Here is a 17,343-nt window from a genome sequence, read left to right on the forward strand (position 1 = left end):
TTGAGTGGCCAATCTTCTAGAGCTGGATTAAAATTGCATGGTTTTTCTCTGATTGTTTCTTAGCAAAATAATGCAGAAGAGCTTACATAACTCAGCTATGCTTTCATTCTCAATATCATTTCATTTTCTTTACGTACACTGATACTTCATGCCCATGTTAGTTCAGCCATTGTCATTTCCTCCATAAAAATGGTAAGTGGCATAATATTATGAAAGACTGCTGTATTGCTTAAAAAGCAGCTAAATCAATAGATGGCTGTGGCTGTTAAGATGCAGTTTTCTATAAGAAAACTCAATTTATCAGTTGCCAGAATAAGGAAAAAGACGTCTTGTGCTCAGTAGGCTCTCTTTGGTAAATGGAAGTTTCATTGATTATGCAGCAGTGTTGGAGAGCAGCATAAATTCTGGGATGAGGCCAATTTAATGTAAAAGCAGGAAAGTACTGTCCAGTGGGAAAAACCTTGGTCTGCAGAGGTCAGATTGTACTTCTAACTGTGCAATTAATCTGCTTTGTGTCTTTAGTCATGTTTCCCTACAGGTTTATGCTTTAATCTCTACCATTTGGAGTTTATCTATTTAAAAAGTCCTTCTGCACTTCAAGCTCAATGTGCAGCATCAGCACATATGAACAGAAATAAAAACTAAAAGTAATTTAGTTTCTGTAACTAAGCTCTTGACTTCTGCAGCCATACAATGCAAGTTTCAGGCACGCCTTTGTCGTGAGAAGAGGGTTTGGTCTGAATCCCAATTTACTCAGAATTGTGATTCCTTTTGATTTTGGTTCTTGCTCACTAACTTGATAATTGCATTGCTTTGATTATCAGCAAATTGGTTCCTTTCAGCTAATTTTCTGGAATTGCTTACAATAAGCAAATGTTTTCTGCAGCAAGATAATGCAGGAGAAGCTGGAAGATGGTTAAATTTGGAGCATTTATTAGCCGTAAGATGTGGATAGAATTTTAGAGAAAAGCAAATTCATGAATTCTCTGTAAGTAGTAGTTTTATGAGTAATCAGAGAGAGGGGAGGAAAAAAGGATGGATTTTCCACAGTGGGGAGAAGGGATATAAGAGAACTAGCACTACTTCTATCATGTATGCTGCAAAGATGCTGCACGCAGGGTACAGTAATGCTATTTTAATTTCCATTAAGTCGTCAAGACCTGCTACATTTCCATATAACAACCCATAATTATGTGTGTTTAAACTTTATGGTTAACAGTGGGATAAGCAACCCCAGGTAATCATGGGGAACATATGCATGTAAAGAAATAATAAGGTCTTTGAAGGGTGACTAAGTGTAAGTTCACATGGGCGAAAGGAAGAATGGAAGCTGTGGGATAAAGAGCACAGTTTCATATCCTTGAGCGTTGGTTCTTGATGTAGCAATCCACACGGTCAGATTGTATGGGGCTTTTGTGAGGGTGAGCGTGGAGTATCTGCTATTGTGGTTGTACTTTTGTGTGTTAGAGAGGTTTGTGACTGAGACCTTGGGCAAGAAAACAAGCAGAAAGTTGGAGAGATTAATTCTACGTTAGGAAAGACTGATGGGTCTCATTTTCCTGTGTACCAAACTGACAGAATAGAAGTAGTAATCGCCTAGAACATTCACTGCATTACTGGGTTGACAGCTTGAGTCTAGTAAGCTAGTAAATATTGTTGACTTTAGATTATTTTTTTATCTTTGGGGAATTGAAAGATCTCTTGCAGCTTTCTTAGGAAGCAGGAATCTGCTGAAAGAATTGACTGCAGAAATTATAAAAAGTGCTCACTGGGAAGTGAATAATTTTGTTGTGATGTTACAAATCTGCCACGTTGATATGACTAGACAGTGACTTTGGTAGGTGAGTGCTGAGAATTGCCAAATCTGAGAGACCTCTTCAAAATTTGGGAACCCATGGGTCTGCACCAGTTAGTGGGGGAAAGCCAAAAGGTGGTGTTATATAGTTGTATATCAAACTTTTAAGAAATTGAGCTTAGAATGCAGGGGCAAGAAGGCTAGGAGAAGGGTGGTAATATACCAATCTGGTATCTTATTCACACACACAGGAATAGATAGACATCTCCATTTACACCATATTCAACACATTTATATAATTAAAAAAATACCCTATAGCAGCTCAAATGTAGGGGGCATCCTTAACCTTTAGTGCAATATTTTGGTATCACTTTACACTAGTTTTTCTTATAAATTCATCATAAGTGATGCTTAGATATTGATCTAGGGTCTCATGAGGAGTCAGTGCCAAATCCTATATATGTCCTCAAATAGGGATCTTTCAGGATAGTGCGTTTCACATCTGATGATTCATCCCTATGCCTAATTAGGAAAGCAACAGGGAAACTGGTCCAAGTTTATCTATGGAGGAAAGGCAGAATGCATAATTGGATGTAGCAGTTTCTATTTTTCTCCTATTTCGTAGAGCTGCATTTTATGGAAACACCGAGGCTTTCCTCTCCTGACTAACACTGCTGCTATTCAGCATTTTACCTACCTTTTATAACACAGAATTACAGCAGTGATGGCAGCAACATCAGCACAGGGATCTGCTGGAGGCGTGCAGAAAATCGGACTGTAAAGATTTGTTACTCGAGCAGCACCCACAACACCTGCAAATGCTGGAGAAAGAGTAGGGTTCTTTCAGAATTTTGGGAACACTTAAAAAAAAAAATCAACTATAGTACTTTTTTAAATGCTGTGTGCTTGTGTCCAGAAAACCAGCTTCCTACTACAAGCAGCTGTAGCTAGCACGTTCCTTTTCTTGGTGAGCTTCAGTAGTTCAAGTAAGGATTATGCTGGCATGGCCACGTTCCTTCCTCCTCTCAAGATAATGTGGCCCTTGCAATTCTGGCCATCTCTGTGCTGAAGATAACATCCTTTCTGTTTTCATCTGCAGTTTCATATTTTTACCCATTTCTTCTTGGGCTTTGATGCTGTAAGCACTGACATCCTGGACATTTCAACCAGCAGGGGGAATAAGCTGTTAATGCTAGTGCTGGCACAGGAACAAATAGGTTTCTGCTAGGCATGAATAAAATTAGACGGGTAGTAGGAGGATTTACATAGTGATTCACTGAGCTGCTGGAGCAGCTTTCCAGTGGTATTGGAAGGCCAAAACCTCTAGTTACTTTTAAACAATGTATGAAAGGAATTGCATAATAGTATAGCCAGTGTGGGCTTGACTGAATAACTCAAGAGATCCCTAGCAGCCCCTTTTTGGCATGTGCAAATGGGTCAAGGAAAGAGTGCCGATAGGTTCCCTTTGCAAAGTCACACCAAAGTAGCTGCAATCTGTTTTTTCCAGAACCTACACTTGTAAGTATCTGATCAGCTGTGGCAAGTCCTTAGGATATGAATATGGGCTGTGTCTACCTTACACTTCAACTTGCACTCACTTAAAAATATTTCAGTGAAACTTTCCCTGCCACCCCATTTTTTCTTTCTTGACACTGTCTTTGCATGATAACACATGAGTGAAAAGAACTAGCGAGGCCCAGGCCTAATGTCACAGCCACAGTGACACAGTGAAGTGCTTATTAAAAGAGCAGCACTTTTTCTGCTGGTAGCTTATATTTTACTTGCTAAGTGTATCTGTATTGAAATAGATGACAGATGTGTTCTAGATGGCCTCATTGACCAGCATGTTTCTGCTTCTGCTCTCTATTACTAATAAATTGGACAATATGGTGAATAACTGCAGCCTTTAGAACTAAAATGCTTGCACCAGTGGCAAAAATACCTCACTGCATTCACTTGTAGTATGCAATAACTTCATGCAGAAGTTTCAACATTGCCAAGGAACCCTAAAAACAGCTTGTGAAATCCTTTGGTTATGAATGCATGCTCACAAGCGAGTTCAGTCTGAAATGGGTTTGGTTTGGTTTATTCAAAATAAATCTTTCCTGCAATGAGAAGTATCTTACTGATGCTAGGTTTCACCTGGATACAGATTGAACTGTAATTAATCAAACCTTGGACATGTTTGATAGTAGTGGCACAGCTGTGTTGTCTCCCTTGCCACATATGGCTAACATACATTTGTTTTATCATCTTACTTCAATTTACCATTAATATTTCACAGTGTTGAAGGGAGGAGATGAAAAGTATATCCTGATTACCATGTATATTCTAACCTGTGGTGCTGGAACAGATGGTGCTCATAAGAGTTCATTTGTGCTGTACTATTGTGGAGAAGAATAGCTAGCTGTAACGCCAACCAAGCAAAGCTTGGTAAATGAGTGGCAATTCTAATGGAAGAAATTGCATTTTTACTGTCCTCTATAATAGTAAGGTACTGTTGTGCCCAGTAGAAACTGGAGGGGAAAGCTGTAGTTAGAACTCTGAACTACTGAATAACAGGAGAATGTTCTTCCTCTAGAGTATGAGGTTGAAATAAAAATTGCAAAGGTGAAGAGGCAGCAGAAACGCTGTGCTGCTAGATCTATAGTTTGGAAAGTGATGCTTCAGAAGAATCTAGAGCAAACAGTTTCCTGAATCTCTTCTGTGTTTGTTGCATTAGTGCAATGTATGTGCTGTCTTCCTCGGTTGCTGAAATGTATTTAATAAAACTAAGTGAAACAGTAAAATCAAAATGCTGGGTTGCTGCTGTGATGGAGGGATGCACAGCGAGACATGGACATCTTTTATGTAAGAGGGGAAAAAAATCAAAACAGCTTTTCTGATGGAAATATTCTCCTTCACACTGATGACTGAGTTGTTGTTTGAGAATAGTTGAATATTGAGGATCAGTGCATGATGTATTATTTTAAAAAGGTTATACTCATGCATTGCATTGTTAATTATAATTCCCAGGTTTCTTCAAAGTATAAATTATTTGTATTATATCTGATATTTTTATACGTGCTGTAGTATATTTTATAAAAGTAATTACATATGAGTTGCATGAAGTTTCAGTGCAGCTTTGTTTTGGCTTTTATTCCCCTGCTGAGAAACAGAACAGCTACCGCCTTCTTTGGAGTGCACATTAGAGGTTGTGTGGATTAGCTCTGTGCCAGCTAATGAAGTTCTACTGTTCCTCAATGTCCTGTGTGCTTCATACCCCCTCCTGCCCAAGGCTCTTAGATTTGTGTTATTTACAGCACTGGCTGACTTACGTGCTACTGCAAATCAGAAGAAAATGTTTGTGTGACACAGGGCACAACAGGACCTTTGCCTATGGCTGAGCCTGCTAATTGTGCAGTAGTATCAGTAAGTCATAACCATGCTTGATTACTGCGCTCACTTAACAGCAGAGCTCAGCAGCAGATGCTTCTGCTCTGCTGCCTGGTTGCTGTGGTGCATGCCCTTTGGTCACCCAAGACTAGTCTTGAGCTACCCAGGTGCTCCTGGTAATTATAAAGGCAGCCTTGGTTAGTTGTGCTTGGAAACTCCTTGTTAAGCTGAATATTCAATATCCCATTCTGATACTTGATTCTGCAGTGATCATCACCATTGTGAACTCGATGGTGATTTTATGCCCTTCTTGCAAAGAGATGACTGCTTCATCAAGCAGTAAATGTTTGCACCTCATGAACTTCTCTCTTTCGTGTTCTGTCTGCAAGAAAAATGTTCCTCTTTCTATAAAATCAGTAACCAGTTTGTCTCTATGAGCAACATACTGGAACTCCTCACCTGCAGTGCACCTTACAGGGCTTAACTTGATTTTTGAAATTGTTAGGTGTTTGAACATATCTTTTACTGCTGTTGAAATCCAGAAGTTTTCCTCGCATCCCAGTGAGATGCACTTCCATAATGCTCAGTCAGCAAGACCAATATTTAGGCGTTGGGTAAAGAGAAAGTTCCTTAAAAAGGCGGTTTTCTGTAACTTTTTCCAAGTCAAGCAATACACTGATGCTGTATTTTCAGGTGATACCACAAAAAAGATTTGATTGTGTAGAAAGGTTGTGTCTTTAACATGGAGCCTAGGCTCCCATTTCCTGACTGGCTGTCAAGCATGAATAGAGAAGACAGTAAAGACAATATCAGCAGTTCTGCATCTTAAGTCTTTTCAATTTGAATTGCAGCACTGCATTTTCAGTCCAGGTGTTCACTGACCCCCATGCTGATAAGGAAGCGATGAATTTAAAAGCTCTGGGAAATGGTCTGGAGCCATGATGCAAGCTTTGTTTAGCATCTGGACTGAAAATACGTATCTGCCCTGCATTATACATGTTTTTTCCATAGCCAAATATTGAAGCACTGACTGTCAGTGCTTTTCTGCGTGCCTCTGACTCACAGTTTTCAGTTCCTTCCATTGGACGCAGATGTTACTATGATAATCCTTTTTTCTGGTATCTTGCTTTCAGATACTCACAGTACAATTCATTTGGGATTATTTCAGTCTTTCAAAGACGAAAGCTGATTTTTTAAAAAAATAAAAGGCAGCTGTCATTCTTAGTGGGCATTTCACATGGAAGTGACTTCGCTCTCCCATCTGCATGGCCGCCTGAAACTTTTTATCAGCTTCATAAAACACAGCTTGAGCAGTGTGGCAGTGTGAGTGGGAGACTGTGTGCTGCTTAAGAGGTTCTGGTGACATCTGAAGCCGAGGAACAGCTGGGTTGTATGGAAAGTGTCTGGGAAAATACATATCAAGGAATATCAGTTCGTATAGAAAACTGGTAGAGGTTCTCCGCAGTTCCACACAACAGCAATCCTAAGGCATTTTCTCCATCTTTATTTTTTATTTTTTTCCCTCAATCTGGGCCATTCTGTTGCTCTCTCCTGGCTGCCGTTATGTGCTTAATTCTGAACTTCCATGTGCAGCACTGTCTTACCAGCACATGCTGGTAGGTAAGGGGCATGTGCTGATCAGAACGGTTTTGTGGTTTTTAAAGAAGGTAATTATATATATATCAGTAATGGTACTGCTGTAAAACAGTCTGCATGGTAATGATCTGCAAAGTTTCTTGTATCTTCTAAATTAGCAATGGTAATTAATTTGGTGATACAAAGTCTGTGTTAATTCGGGCTGGCTGCTGAAGAGCCAGATGAAGCAGAGAAAAATTCTGTACTTCTGGAAATCTGTGTGGAACCGGCACTCAGCAGAGGACGAATAAGAAAAAGGGGATCCAGGCAAAAAGGAGAATCGCCCTTTTTCCTCAACTGGGAGGCCTGAACCCAAATAAAGTGCATCTATTCCTGGATATTGCCAGTCTGCAGGCAAAACGCACGCAGAGCTCAGCGTCCAGCCCGCTATCTGAGGCAATGCAGCTGTAAGGTCTCCTGATTGCCAACGCTGCGTACGGACTACAAAGAAGCAGGTTAATCTACCTGCCTGAAGTTATTTTGATCTCCGCGACGGTTCTCCTCATCGTGCTGGTTCACCCAGGCGCGCTCGACCGGAGGCCGAGGGCTGCCGGCCTCGCCAAGGAAACGCGCAGCCCGCTCTCAGGTGCCACCGGCGGAGGCGTTAACGGCTGCGCGTAACGGCTCGCCACGCGCCGTAAGGGCCGCGGCGCGCGCCGGGGCGGTGGCGGCGCCGCGGACGGCGACCGCCCGGCCGCGCCTGCGCCTACCGCGGGGCTGTGCGGTTCGGGGGGGGAGCAAAGGAGCAGGTGCGCGCGCGCCGCTCCCGCCCGCCCTCGCGCCGAGGTAGCGGACTCCGGTCGCGGCGGCGCGAGGAGGCAGACGGGCGGGTGCCGCGGTGCGGAGCCGCCTGCTCGGCCCCCGCAGCCTTCCCGGCCCCGCGGGCGCGGCCCGCGGTGGTGAGGGCCCCGCGCCGCCCGCCCGCTGGCCGGCCGCCCCCCTCGCCGCCTCGGGGCGCTATGAGCCATGAAGCCTCCCGGCAGCATCTCCCTGCGGCGGCCCCGCCGCCCCGCGCTCCTGCCGCTCCTCGTCGCGCCGCTCCTGCTGCTCCACGGCTCCGCCCGCTCCCGGGCTGCGGCGGCAGACGGTGGGTATGGCCGGTCCGCGGGCGAGGCGTCCGCCGCTCCTCGCGCCCCTTCCCGACCCCCTCGCCTCCCTCTTGGGCGATGAACCCCGACGCGGCGCGTCGCAGCCGAGCGAGCTCTTCTCCGCCCTTTCCAGCCTTGCGTACGCGCCCGCTCCCCTGTATGTAACGCTGCGCTCGGAAAAGGTTTCCTTTGCTTGCTCGTGAAACGGGGAAAACGCGCTGTGCTGAGGCGGTGCTGCAGTGCTTTACGGAGGGTGGTGTGAGGAGAAACGCCGCTGAGGTATGCGACAAAAAGGCATAGGTGGCTTCTGCGCGAGTCTGAGCGGGAGCCAACTTGTTCGCCGGGGCTCCGTGGCTGCCGGTGCCCTTATTTGCTTCCGAGAGACCGAGCTGGTGTCGAGTACCGCATACAGCCGCTCTGCCACTCGACTCGCTGCCGGTTTTATGCTGTACGTTGGCTGACTGTATTTTAAGGTAGAAGGCTACGGCGTTCCATCTGAAAAGGCACTACTGAAGCTAAAGGCTCTTATCGAAGTTAAAAGATGTAGAGAACTTCCTATTATGTAGACTGTGTGTGCAAGTATTCTCAATCTTGTACAAGTGTATGTATTTTTAATGTGCACGTATATCTCGTGATGTGGAAGAGACCATCGCTGACACGGGAGGTTGTAGAGCGTAACTGTATCCAGTAAGACTCTTTTCCTCTTGGTGGCTGAAAGGTGTTAAAATATTTATTATCAATGACTGTATGTGAAAATGTACATATGTGCATTTAAATAATTAACGTTATTTCAAAAGCCATTTATGAAAATGAATCAGATCTAGCTCAGTGAATAAATTCTTTTTGTTTTCTTGAGTAACTGATTAAATATTAGAAATCTCCGAGTTTGTCACTGCTGGTATGTCACTTTTAAATGGAAATAAACGTATTCTGCTATGTAATTTATGGCTGGCGTATCTTTTTTCCTCAGACCTGCACTGGAATGAAACGGCAGGCAGAACTGAAGGGGTATGGGCAGATGAAGAGAATGCATTTCAACTGAATAAAAGTAACAACAGTGAAAATAACAGCAACAGCAGTGCAATTCAGAAGGAAATCACACTGCCTTCAAGACTCATTTATTACATCAACAAGGACTCTGAAACCCCTTATCATGTCCTGGATACTAGGGCAAGGCACCAGCAGAGACACAACAAGGTAGGGTAAAAAGAGGCTTCTCTGTGGAATTTAAAAATAAAAATAAAATAATAGGTAATGCAGAACTGTGGTTGTGTATTTTATTTTGTAGATCTTCAAGGCTTAATGTTGGCCCTTACCATTGTTTTTAGGAATTAATATAAAATGTTATTAAACAAGAACATAATTTCCTGTGTCTTAATTAAAAAATATTTTAAGTTTCAAGGTGATTCAGTAGTTGAACTGTAGATAAAATTGATGGTAATTAATCAAAATTGGTTTGTCTGACCAGTGCAGATTTTGGTAGCTTGACTTCATACCAGCATCATCAAAATGCTTCTTCCAAAATTGCTCTACAATGGAGGAATGTTGTATGGGGAATTTTTTTAGAAATCTAAACTTAAGGTGTGAGTTACTTGACACTGAGTATATCATGCTCTACCTAATAAATGCAGTAGTGGTTTCCTGCTAGTGTATGACCAGTGAAAACCAATATAAAATGGCTGGAGTTGGTGTGTTGGTTTTTTTTTTTTTTTGTGTGTGTGTGTGTGTGTGTGTGTGTATGTGAGATCTAATCTAGTCTTGTATTTTATATGGACAGAAATGTTTCTGAAATTGCTTGAGACTAGATAATTCTTTTTTTTTTTTTTTAGCAACTTGATGTAGGGTAAACGTTTTCTAAACTGTATTATTATTCAATTTCATTTTACAAATTTATATTTAAAAAAACAAACTTTTTTTTTTACCAATAAGTTACAAAGGTAAAGTGAAGACAAAGAGGGTTTGAATAGGGTGAGGTCGCCATGGTAGAAAAAAACAGTAATGCATATTAGTGTATATAGACTTAGCTGTAGTATAGTCCTTACCTGTTGAATTACACTTCTTTTGGAATTTCGGAGTATGAATTGGTATGTGTTTTGTTTTTGTTCATACTGTAACATTTCAGATGTGAAATTAATATGGAGTTACTGTATAATATTAGAAATAGTTGTATGGTTTTGATATTTTCATGAGAAGAAAGGTTGCCTTCTAGCTTATTGAATTTGGATACAGTGTGCGTGTTGAGATGAATCTAAATGCACCGATACATTGGATGGCACGGAAAGATTGTCCCTGTGTTGGAAAATGAAGCTACTTAAGATAATACTGTCTTCTGAAGTTGCACCACAACCTTCTTGAAGCATGTGAGATTTTTGTTGGTTTTTTTTTTTTACACTGTGAAAATGTCTCAGACGTTACTTAGAAAAGAATAAGCCATGTCAGTGGTATACTACAAAGATCAACCTTCCCTCCTTGCCCCCTCAGTGCTCATGCAGAATGAAAGTGCTCTGTTATGCAAACTTCAGAGACTTGGAAAAAGTGTAGATCCTTCCAAATTCTGTTTTCTCTTCACGGGTATTGCCATGCAGTATTTCCTTTCTTTGGGGAAAATGTAGAGGCTTATCCCCTGGCATCTGGGGAGCTGCCCTTGAAGTGAGAGCACTCGTTTCAATAAACTTACACACTGTGGACTTTGCCCCTTCTTTTGAGAGGAATATGGAAGAAAGGGCTGTGCTATTGGTTGGAGACTATTGCTTCTCCCATGTTTCTGTGTGATGTTTTCACGAAACGCACAGAGGTGAGAGAGTGCCATTCTCTTTACTTATCCAGCATTCTCACAAGAACATTGCTGCCATTGCCTATCCTTCCCATGCCCCACCTTCTCTCTCCCTACCTGCTGGGGTAAAGCTCTGCAGAAATCAGTGCTGACAGAATCGGTATTGATTTCTTGGGGTATGCGTGGTGCTGAGTACTGTGTAAAATGGATCTTTCCACTCAGTGTCCATTTTAAGCTGAGGCATTGCAAACACTGCAGTATTCCCACAGAAAGGTTCTTTAGGTTTGGGTTTTCATGGAGGCTGGAATTATGTTGACTTTGTTCTTCTGGCATGATACTTATTTTGCTTTGTTCCTTTTAACTGAATGTTGGTTCATTGTATTCCTTGTCTGAATTGCTTGTGTTGTTGTTATTATCTTATTTATTTTAAATTTCCTATTCCCAGAGCGCAACATTGGGCTTCCCTTTCTCCCGCAGCTTTTCCTTCCCTCACCCAGTTTGATTCTTTCATCTTTCATTGAGTGAGATTTTTTTTTCTTATTTGCTCCTCCATCTGTTTCACCAATAACACAATAATCAGTATTTGGTTATTTCGTGCTGCTTAACATTCACTGTAATCAATGAAGAAAAAGTATTCCTACAATGTAAAGGGAAAACAACCCACAGACAATTAGAACATCACTAAGCAGCTGGACTGTAGAACATGCAGATGAGCATTTTGATTTGGGAGGAAAAAGGTATGAACCTCTTACTGCTTGCTTTTATCCTTTCCTAGATTAAAAAAAATGCAGTATTGTAATAAATCCTGATTGTTAGGTTTTACTGTCTCCTATACAGCTAATAAAAATACCTTTGTAGTTGGGTGAAGAAAGAAATCTGTATTTAGGATTGATTGTTTGCATGTTCAAAAAAGAAAAACTTGTCTCTAGATACATTGGGCAGAAGTGGAATTAAGATGCTAGTATGGGTCATTTTATTTTTTTTTTCTGTATGTATATTTTCCCCTCCACTGTTTTTAGGACTGTGTATCCTTTAACCCAAATTTTCTTATATATTACATGATGTATTGAGACTGATGATTTATAGGTAATATGATGAGGATGTACTCCCTAACTATTTGTATTGCTCAGTTAGACCCTTTTGTCTTGAATTTTGCTGTAGTGGCCAGAATATAAACTGTTAGGATCGTCTGTGGGGTTAAGCTTGAATGCTTCAGAAATGCTGAATCACTCATAAGGAGGGGAGAGTAGTAGAAGTTACGCATGTGTGTGGAAAAACGAGGTTAAGCTAGAGAAATACAGTTATGTAAGATGACTTGAAATAAAATTTTATGAAGAGATTTTTAGAAAAAATCAAATTTAGAGTCTTCTTCACTTGTGTAGAAATAAAGAGCTGGCTAATAGAATAGTTGACTGAAGAATCAAAGGTTAAATAAGCTGCATTCTTAGCTCTGTTCTTTATCTCCTTCTACTTCTGAATTGGATGAAATGCCATGAGAAGAGGGCATGTGTGTTGGTAAAATCTCTCTCGTTCATTCTTGTTTTTCCAAGAATGTTTTCTTGCTGTGAGCAGAAATGAACGTTCAGCGTAGTTCTGACTTTGTGAAGTGGTCGCTCTCCAAGGTGGGCAGAGTTGCAGTGTGTAATCTTTCTTTTTCGATGCTAAAAGAATATTTTCACTACTTGATGCTTGAAGACTCTCAAGTCTGTACACTTCTGTTTCCTTAAATTAAGGCTGACTTTTCTTCTGAGGTTATTTTTAGTGTGAAATACAAAAAATGGGTACCTTTGTTTATAAAAGCACGCTAAAGAAGCTTGTGAGAAACCTGAAACTTGCTGAAAAGCTCTGAGTCATCTCTGTTCTGGAGTGTGTCTTTCTAAACTTCTGCAGGTGGAAGTAGCCTTTCGATAAGCTCTTGGTTGAATCAGATACCTGCTTTGATACATTTGCACAGACTGCATATACAGATTGTAAGGACATAGGAGGAGGGCTACAAGGGCCACAACTTGGTATAGAATGCTAGGAGCAAATCCTTGTGATGGCCATCAGAGGGAAAACCTGTGGTTTTGAGATCACAGTTCATGGCAAACAACAAATTTTGAGTGGAAAATGGCTTGAATTAAATCATAAGTCATAAAGAAGCAATGTATTTTGTCTTCATCATCCTGAGTTCTTAGTATAATTTTGGAAAAGGGATATTAAGACACTGAAAGAAGTACGTAATAGTAATATGTAATACGTAAAATAGCGAAGACAGTTCTATCCCCAAAGAAGTCTATTAATCGTGCCATTTTTCCTGGGATTTCTTTGGTTGCTTCTGTTCAGCTCAGCTGTTGGTAATTTAAATAAAGGCCTAATGCTGTGTTTTCTGCTGTTACCCTGTTTGAAAGGCTCAGATATCAATAAGTCAGTTTCTGAGACTTGGTTTCTTTCTTGATATGTAGCATGCCCAACTTGAAAGAGGCAACCTCAAGATGAAAGGAAAACAACTTTATCACAGCCATAGCAAAGGAGATGGTATTGAGGAAAAAACAGACTCGTTTTGTAAAGCTCGCAAGACTATCTATGGTTAATAACCTCTAAAAGATGGCATTGTGTGAGGTCTTACTGAAATAGAGAGAAGTCATATGCATTAATTACTATATTCCCTTTACCTGTCTTATAAGTCTTTGCTTTAAATCCTCTTGTAATGAAAACATTACAATCCCCATTTAAATAACCAAATTAAGGAATGAACTTTATGTTGCTTACATATGAGGTTAATAGACTGTCAGGGAGTCTTTATCAGTCTTTCAGCTGACAGTTGCATTTTTGTCAGAATTTTCAATGCTGCAGCTTCAGTTTATAGTACCTGCAAATGGATGATGACGTGTGCGTTCTTTTGGTTCTGCACTGAATTTATATTAATACAAAGGGCTTACTTGCAGTCTGCATCTTCAGTAGTTACAGTAGGGTTAAAACTGGTATTCCTGTCTCCTTCTGAGGGTAGGACATCTGCTTTATCCAAACTTCTCAAGTATGAGGGCTGCTCCAGAAGTAATGCCTCCTATTTTATTGTGTTGGCCTTTGACCTCAGGTGGATGTTGATGGTACAGCAGTAGAAGATGAACCTTCCTGCAAATGTTCTGATGTTTGCTACACTTTGTTGCCATATGACAGATGGCAGCAGAGGGGCAATCTGACAAAATGGTGCATGTGAAGCATATGAAGAAGTGCGTGTCACTGAATCTCCACGTGGAAAAAAATTGCACCGCTTGACGCTCATTGATGCACTGGAATGTCACAAAGTTTGCACCAGGTGGGTCCTGCAAATTCTCTCAGAGGAGCAGAAAGAACACAATATGCCAGTTTGTCAGGACCTATTGAACCAGTCTGAGGCTGAAGGTGACAGTTTCCTGGATCATGTCATTACTGGTAACGAGACAAGGTGTTGTTGCAACTATGAGACAGAGTTAAAACAGCAGACTTTAGGGTGGCAGTGTGTGAATTCCTCATCAAAGAAAAGATTCAGGAGGGGTACGGTGGGGTACAGTGCACAGTCCACTGAAGATGGGTCTTCAGTGGGTGCAGTGCACAGTGTCTTTGGTGACAGGAGAGAGGTGATCCTTCTGGGTCTCCTGGAACCTGGACAAGCCATCAGCTCTGACTTTTGCTGCAGCACTGACCAAGCTGAAAGCTGGAGCTTCAGACTTAGGCCAGAGAAGGAGACAGATCTCTTGCGACACAGTAACACTAGGCCCCATACCAGTTTGGAGACATGGAGCACGTTGTGCATCTTGACTGGACTGTTCTACTACACCCACCATGTAGTCCAGACTTGGTGACTTCTGATTTCCGGTTGTTAGGGCTGATAAAATATGGGCTGTGTGGGCACCATATTCCTAGCAGTGATGCCATCACAGCAGCTGTGAAACAGTGAGTCACCTCCACTGGTACAGATTCTTACAAAAGTAGCTTGTAGGCTCTTGTTCATTGCTTGTGAAAATGCACGGCTGTTGTGTTTTGCAGCTGAGAATTTGCTCTGTTGAGCAGTATTGCTGGGCTCTTTGTATTTGTTATAATATCCATAGAAATGAATAGGAGGGCACTTTTGGAGTGGCCTATGTAGATCCCCATATTGGTTTTCTAGCTGAAATGTGGGTCATGTTATTTCTGAAAAGGAAATGTGTATGTTCTATTTAGTATTTATAGGCAATAGGTTCTACAGAAAAGTGATTCAAGGTATGGGTACACTAGTTTGTAGAGTTTTGTTAGCAAATCCTAGAGGAGGATGTGAGTTTCAGAAGCCAGTATCAGCACTACATATGGGTAGCTGAGTATCATCATGCTGTGAGAGTTGTGGCTTACCAGTACTGTTGTCAAAAGGAAGGTCTAGATCAAGAAGTGTTTTGATTCAGTAAAATCTATCTAAATCTGATGTAGGTTTCTGATTCCAGAGTAGGGTGTGAAGCCCTCTGCTCACCTACTAAAATGAGAGAACTTTTGGCCCTTATTTCAGTCAGCAGAGCTATGTCGCGTGGACATCATTATTTCTATGAACATAGCAGAAGGCCTATAGGTAGTATGAGTCAGTTAAATAATGCTGTTACACTTGTTAGTAGTTAGTAGTTTTGCATTTGGAGTAGTTTTACTGTGAAGGTGTCACTTCTTGTGGTGATAGTTATGCAATTCCTGAAAATCTGTTAGACAGGAATGACAGACAAATGGTACTCAAGCATACTGACGAAAATGAGCTTTTGAGTTGTGACGTGGATCAATGGAACTCAGACTCTGGTTACAAACTTCTAGTCCTTACGTATCTTGAAACTTTTAGTAAGCCAGTGATTGACATGAAAGAAACTGGAATTCTTTCTGTATATGTATAGATTTTTGATGTGGAATAAAACAGAGATGCTGCATTGCACAAAAAGCTACACACTCTTGGGATATCCCTAATATGAAGAATTTCTTTTTAGAGTGACAACATGAATAATCTAACCATTTAGAGCAGTGAATGTTTTCTATAGTTTTTTGTTGTTGTTGTTGTTGTTGCTTTAATTCAGGTTGGGGAAGAGGAAAATATTTAAAGACTCCCACCATTCTTCAGCTCATTCCTGTATATCTGATCAGCAAGTCTGCTGCAGAAAAATTGTCCTGAATTTTGCTGCTTTGCAGTTGAAGTAACCTACGCCTATCAGAGCAGGCACCTCTGCAGAGATTTTACAATGATAAACATGTACAAAGGTACTTGGTTTCCTGTGTGCATAAGAATGTGCACTAAAGTGGTACACAGGACGATGCAAAATGTGCAAATGAAAAGCGCCAATTTTCAGATGACGGTCTTTTCAAATGATACTTTAGGCATTGTGTTACATACTAGCTGATAAGAGAATACAGTGAAATGATTCTTGTGTACACCTCATTGCAGATAATTTTCTGAAATACTTTGTCCCATCATGATGATATGCAGCAATTGTAATGGCTAAAACACCCGTAACAACTCACTGGTGCTTTTCTGTGTGCTAGCCTGTTGTAGGAAAAATGTCAGTTTCAGGATGAAACAGTTTCATTACCTTTATCTGATTTCTGGCCCATATAGCTTTCATACGTGGTTACACATTATTAAACAGGACGAACAAGGTCTGTATTTCACTGCAGCAGTGGAGTATTATGTTCACCTGAATTCAAAGCAGTGCTTTTGCTGAACAGCAGAGACTTAAAATCTGGCGTTCTTTTTATAACTGATGGTAAGAGCTGAGTTTGCTGGAGAGCATGCCCTACTGCAGGGTGCTGAATTACCTTGTCAGCTGCTTTACAGTAATTGCTTATGTGTATGGGCTTGCATGTATTGTAAGTGAAGCACAGTAATAGGTATACAGAAGTAATTGCTTTCAGAAATAGCACTAATATTATGTTTAATACTACTGAATGAAATTTTTTTTTCTGGTAATACTTTCAACTGAGAATACAATCGCTTTAAATAACTTTAAGTTGCAGAAATGGTTGGTAGGTTAGAAATTTGAATAAAGAATGTTACGCATATCATCAAATGGTTTGGGTGGACAAAATAAAGCCATAGCAGGTCAGACTGGATTCTACCGAGCTGTCCTGAAGAGCAGTGAGTAGATGTCTCAGGAGGGCTATATGGTGTAACAGTCAGGGATGCTGTTGCCTGGAATGCTCTCCATCCTCTAGCAATTGCTGAGTCAGGGCCCTCTAGAAACCAGAATTTGTCATTTGGATCTAACAGAACTTGATGGAATTCCCAATCTTTAGTTTATATGGTTTCTTTAACGCATAAACTTTTGGTACCTGTGTTGTCTTCAGGATTTTCATGGGTTTCAAAAGCTGAAGATGCAATTGCCAACAAGCATTTTTGAAGTGTTTTATTATTGAGTTGATACATCTTCCTCCCTTCTTAAGCACTTCCTAAATTGGTTAAGTAGCTTGAAACATTGCTTGATTGTTTTGAATGTAAGTGTATTGAGGAGTTTTAGTTATTTGGTTTATAATTGGCAGTCAAAACATAGTAGTGTTAAAACCAGAGAAGTACTTTGTAGAAAACTAAGTAGTTGCTGTCTCTCTCTTAGATGATGATTTAGCCTTATACTGCTGGTGTCCTAAAGAGTGTTTGAAAAGAACAGATATTTTAAGTCTTGCTTAGTCTGTTAGGGGAGGTGGAAGAAATGCTGCACCAG

The 17,343-nt window shown here is 41.0% G+C and overlaps 1 protein-coding gene across 3 annotated transcripts in view; it reads left to right on the forward strand.

The window, feature by feature from the left end:
* Positions 1 to 17,343, forward strand: part of ADAM23 (ADAM metallopeptidase domain 23) — a 97,712-nt gene that overhangs the window by 27,936 nt on the left and 52,433 nt on the right. Inside the window, exons 1-2 of one of the 3 annotated variants that reach the window (XM_042874717.1) lie at positions 7,772 to 7,892; positions 8,864 to 9,090. In XM_042874717.1, coding sequence (XP_042730651.1) covers positions 7,772 to 7,892; positions 8,864 to 9,090 — 348 coding nt within the window. Of the gene's footprint in view, positions 1 to 7,771; positions 7,893 to 8,863; positions 9,091 to 13,870; positions 13,965 to 17,343 lie in introns of those variants that run through there. The other 2 variants (XM_042874715.1, XM_042874718.1) reach the window with 2 other exon arrangements.

Source organism: Lagopus leucura, unplaced genomic scaffold (assembly GCF_019238085.1).
Source record: "Lagopus leucura isolate 7727_CA_CO unplaced genomic scaffold, USGS_WTPT01 Super-Scaffold_100012, whole genome shotgun sequence".
NCBI lineage: Eukaryota > Metazoa > Chordata > Aves > Galliformes > Phasianidae > Lagopus > Lagopus leucura.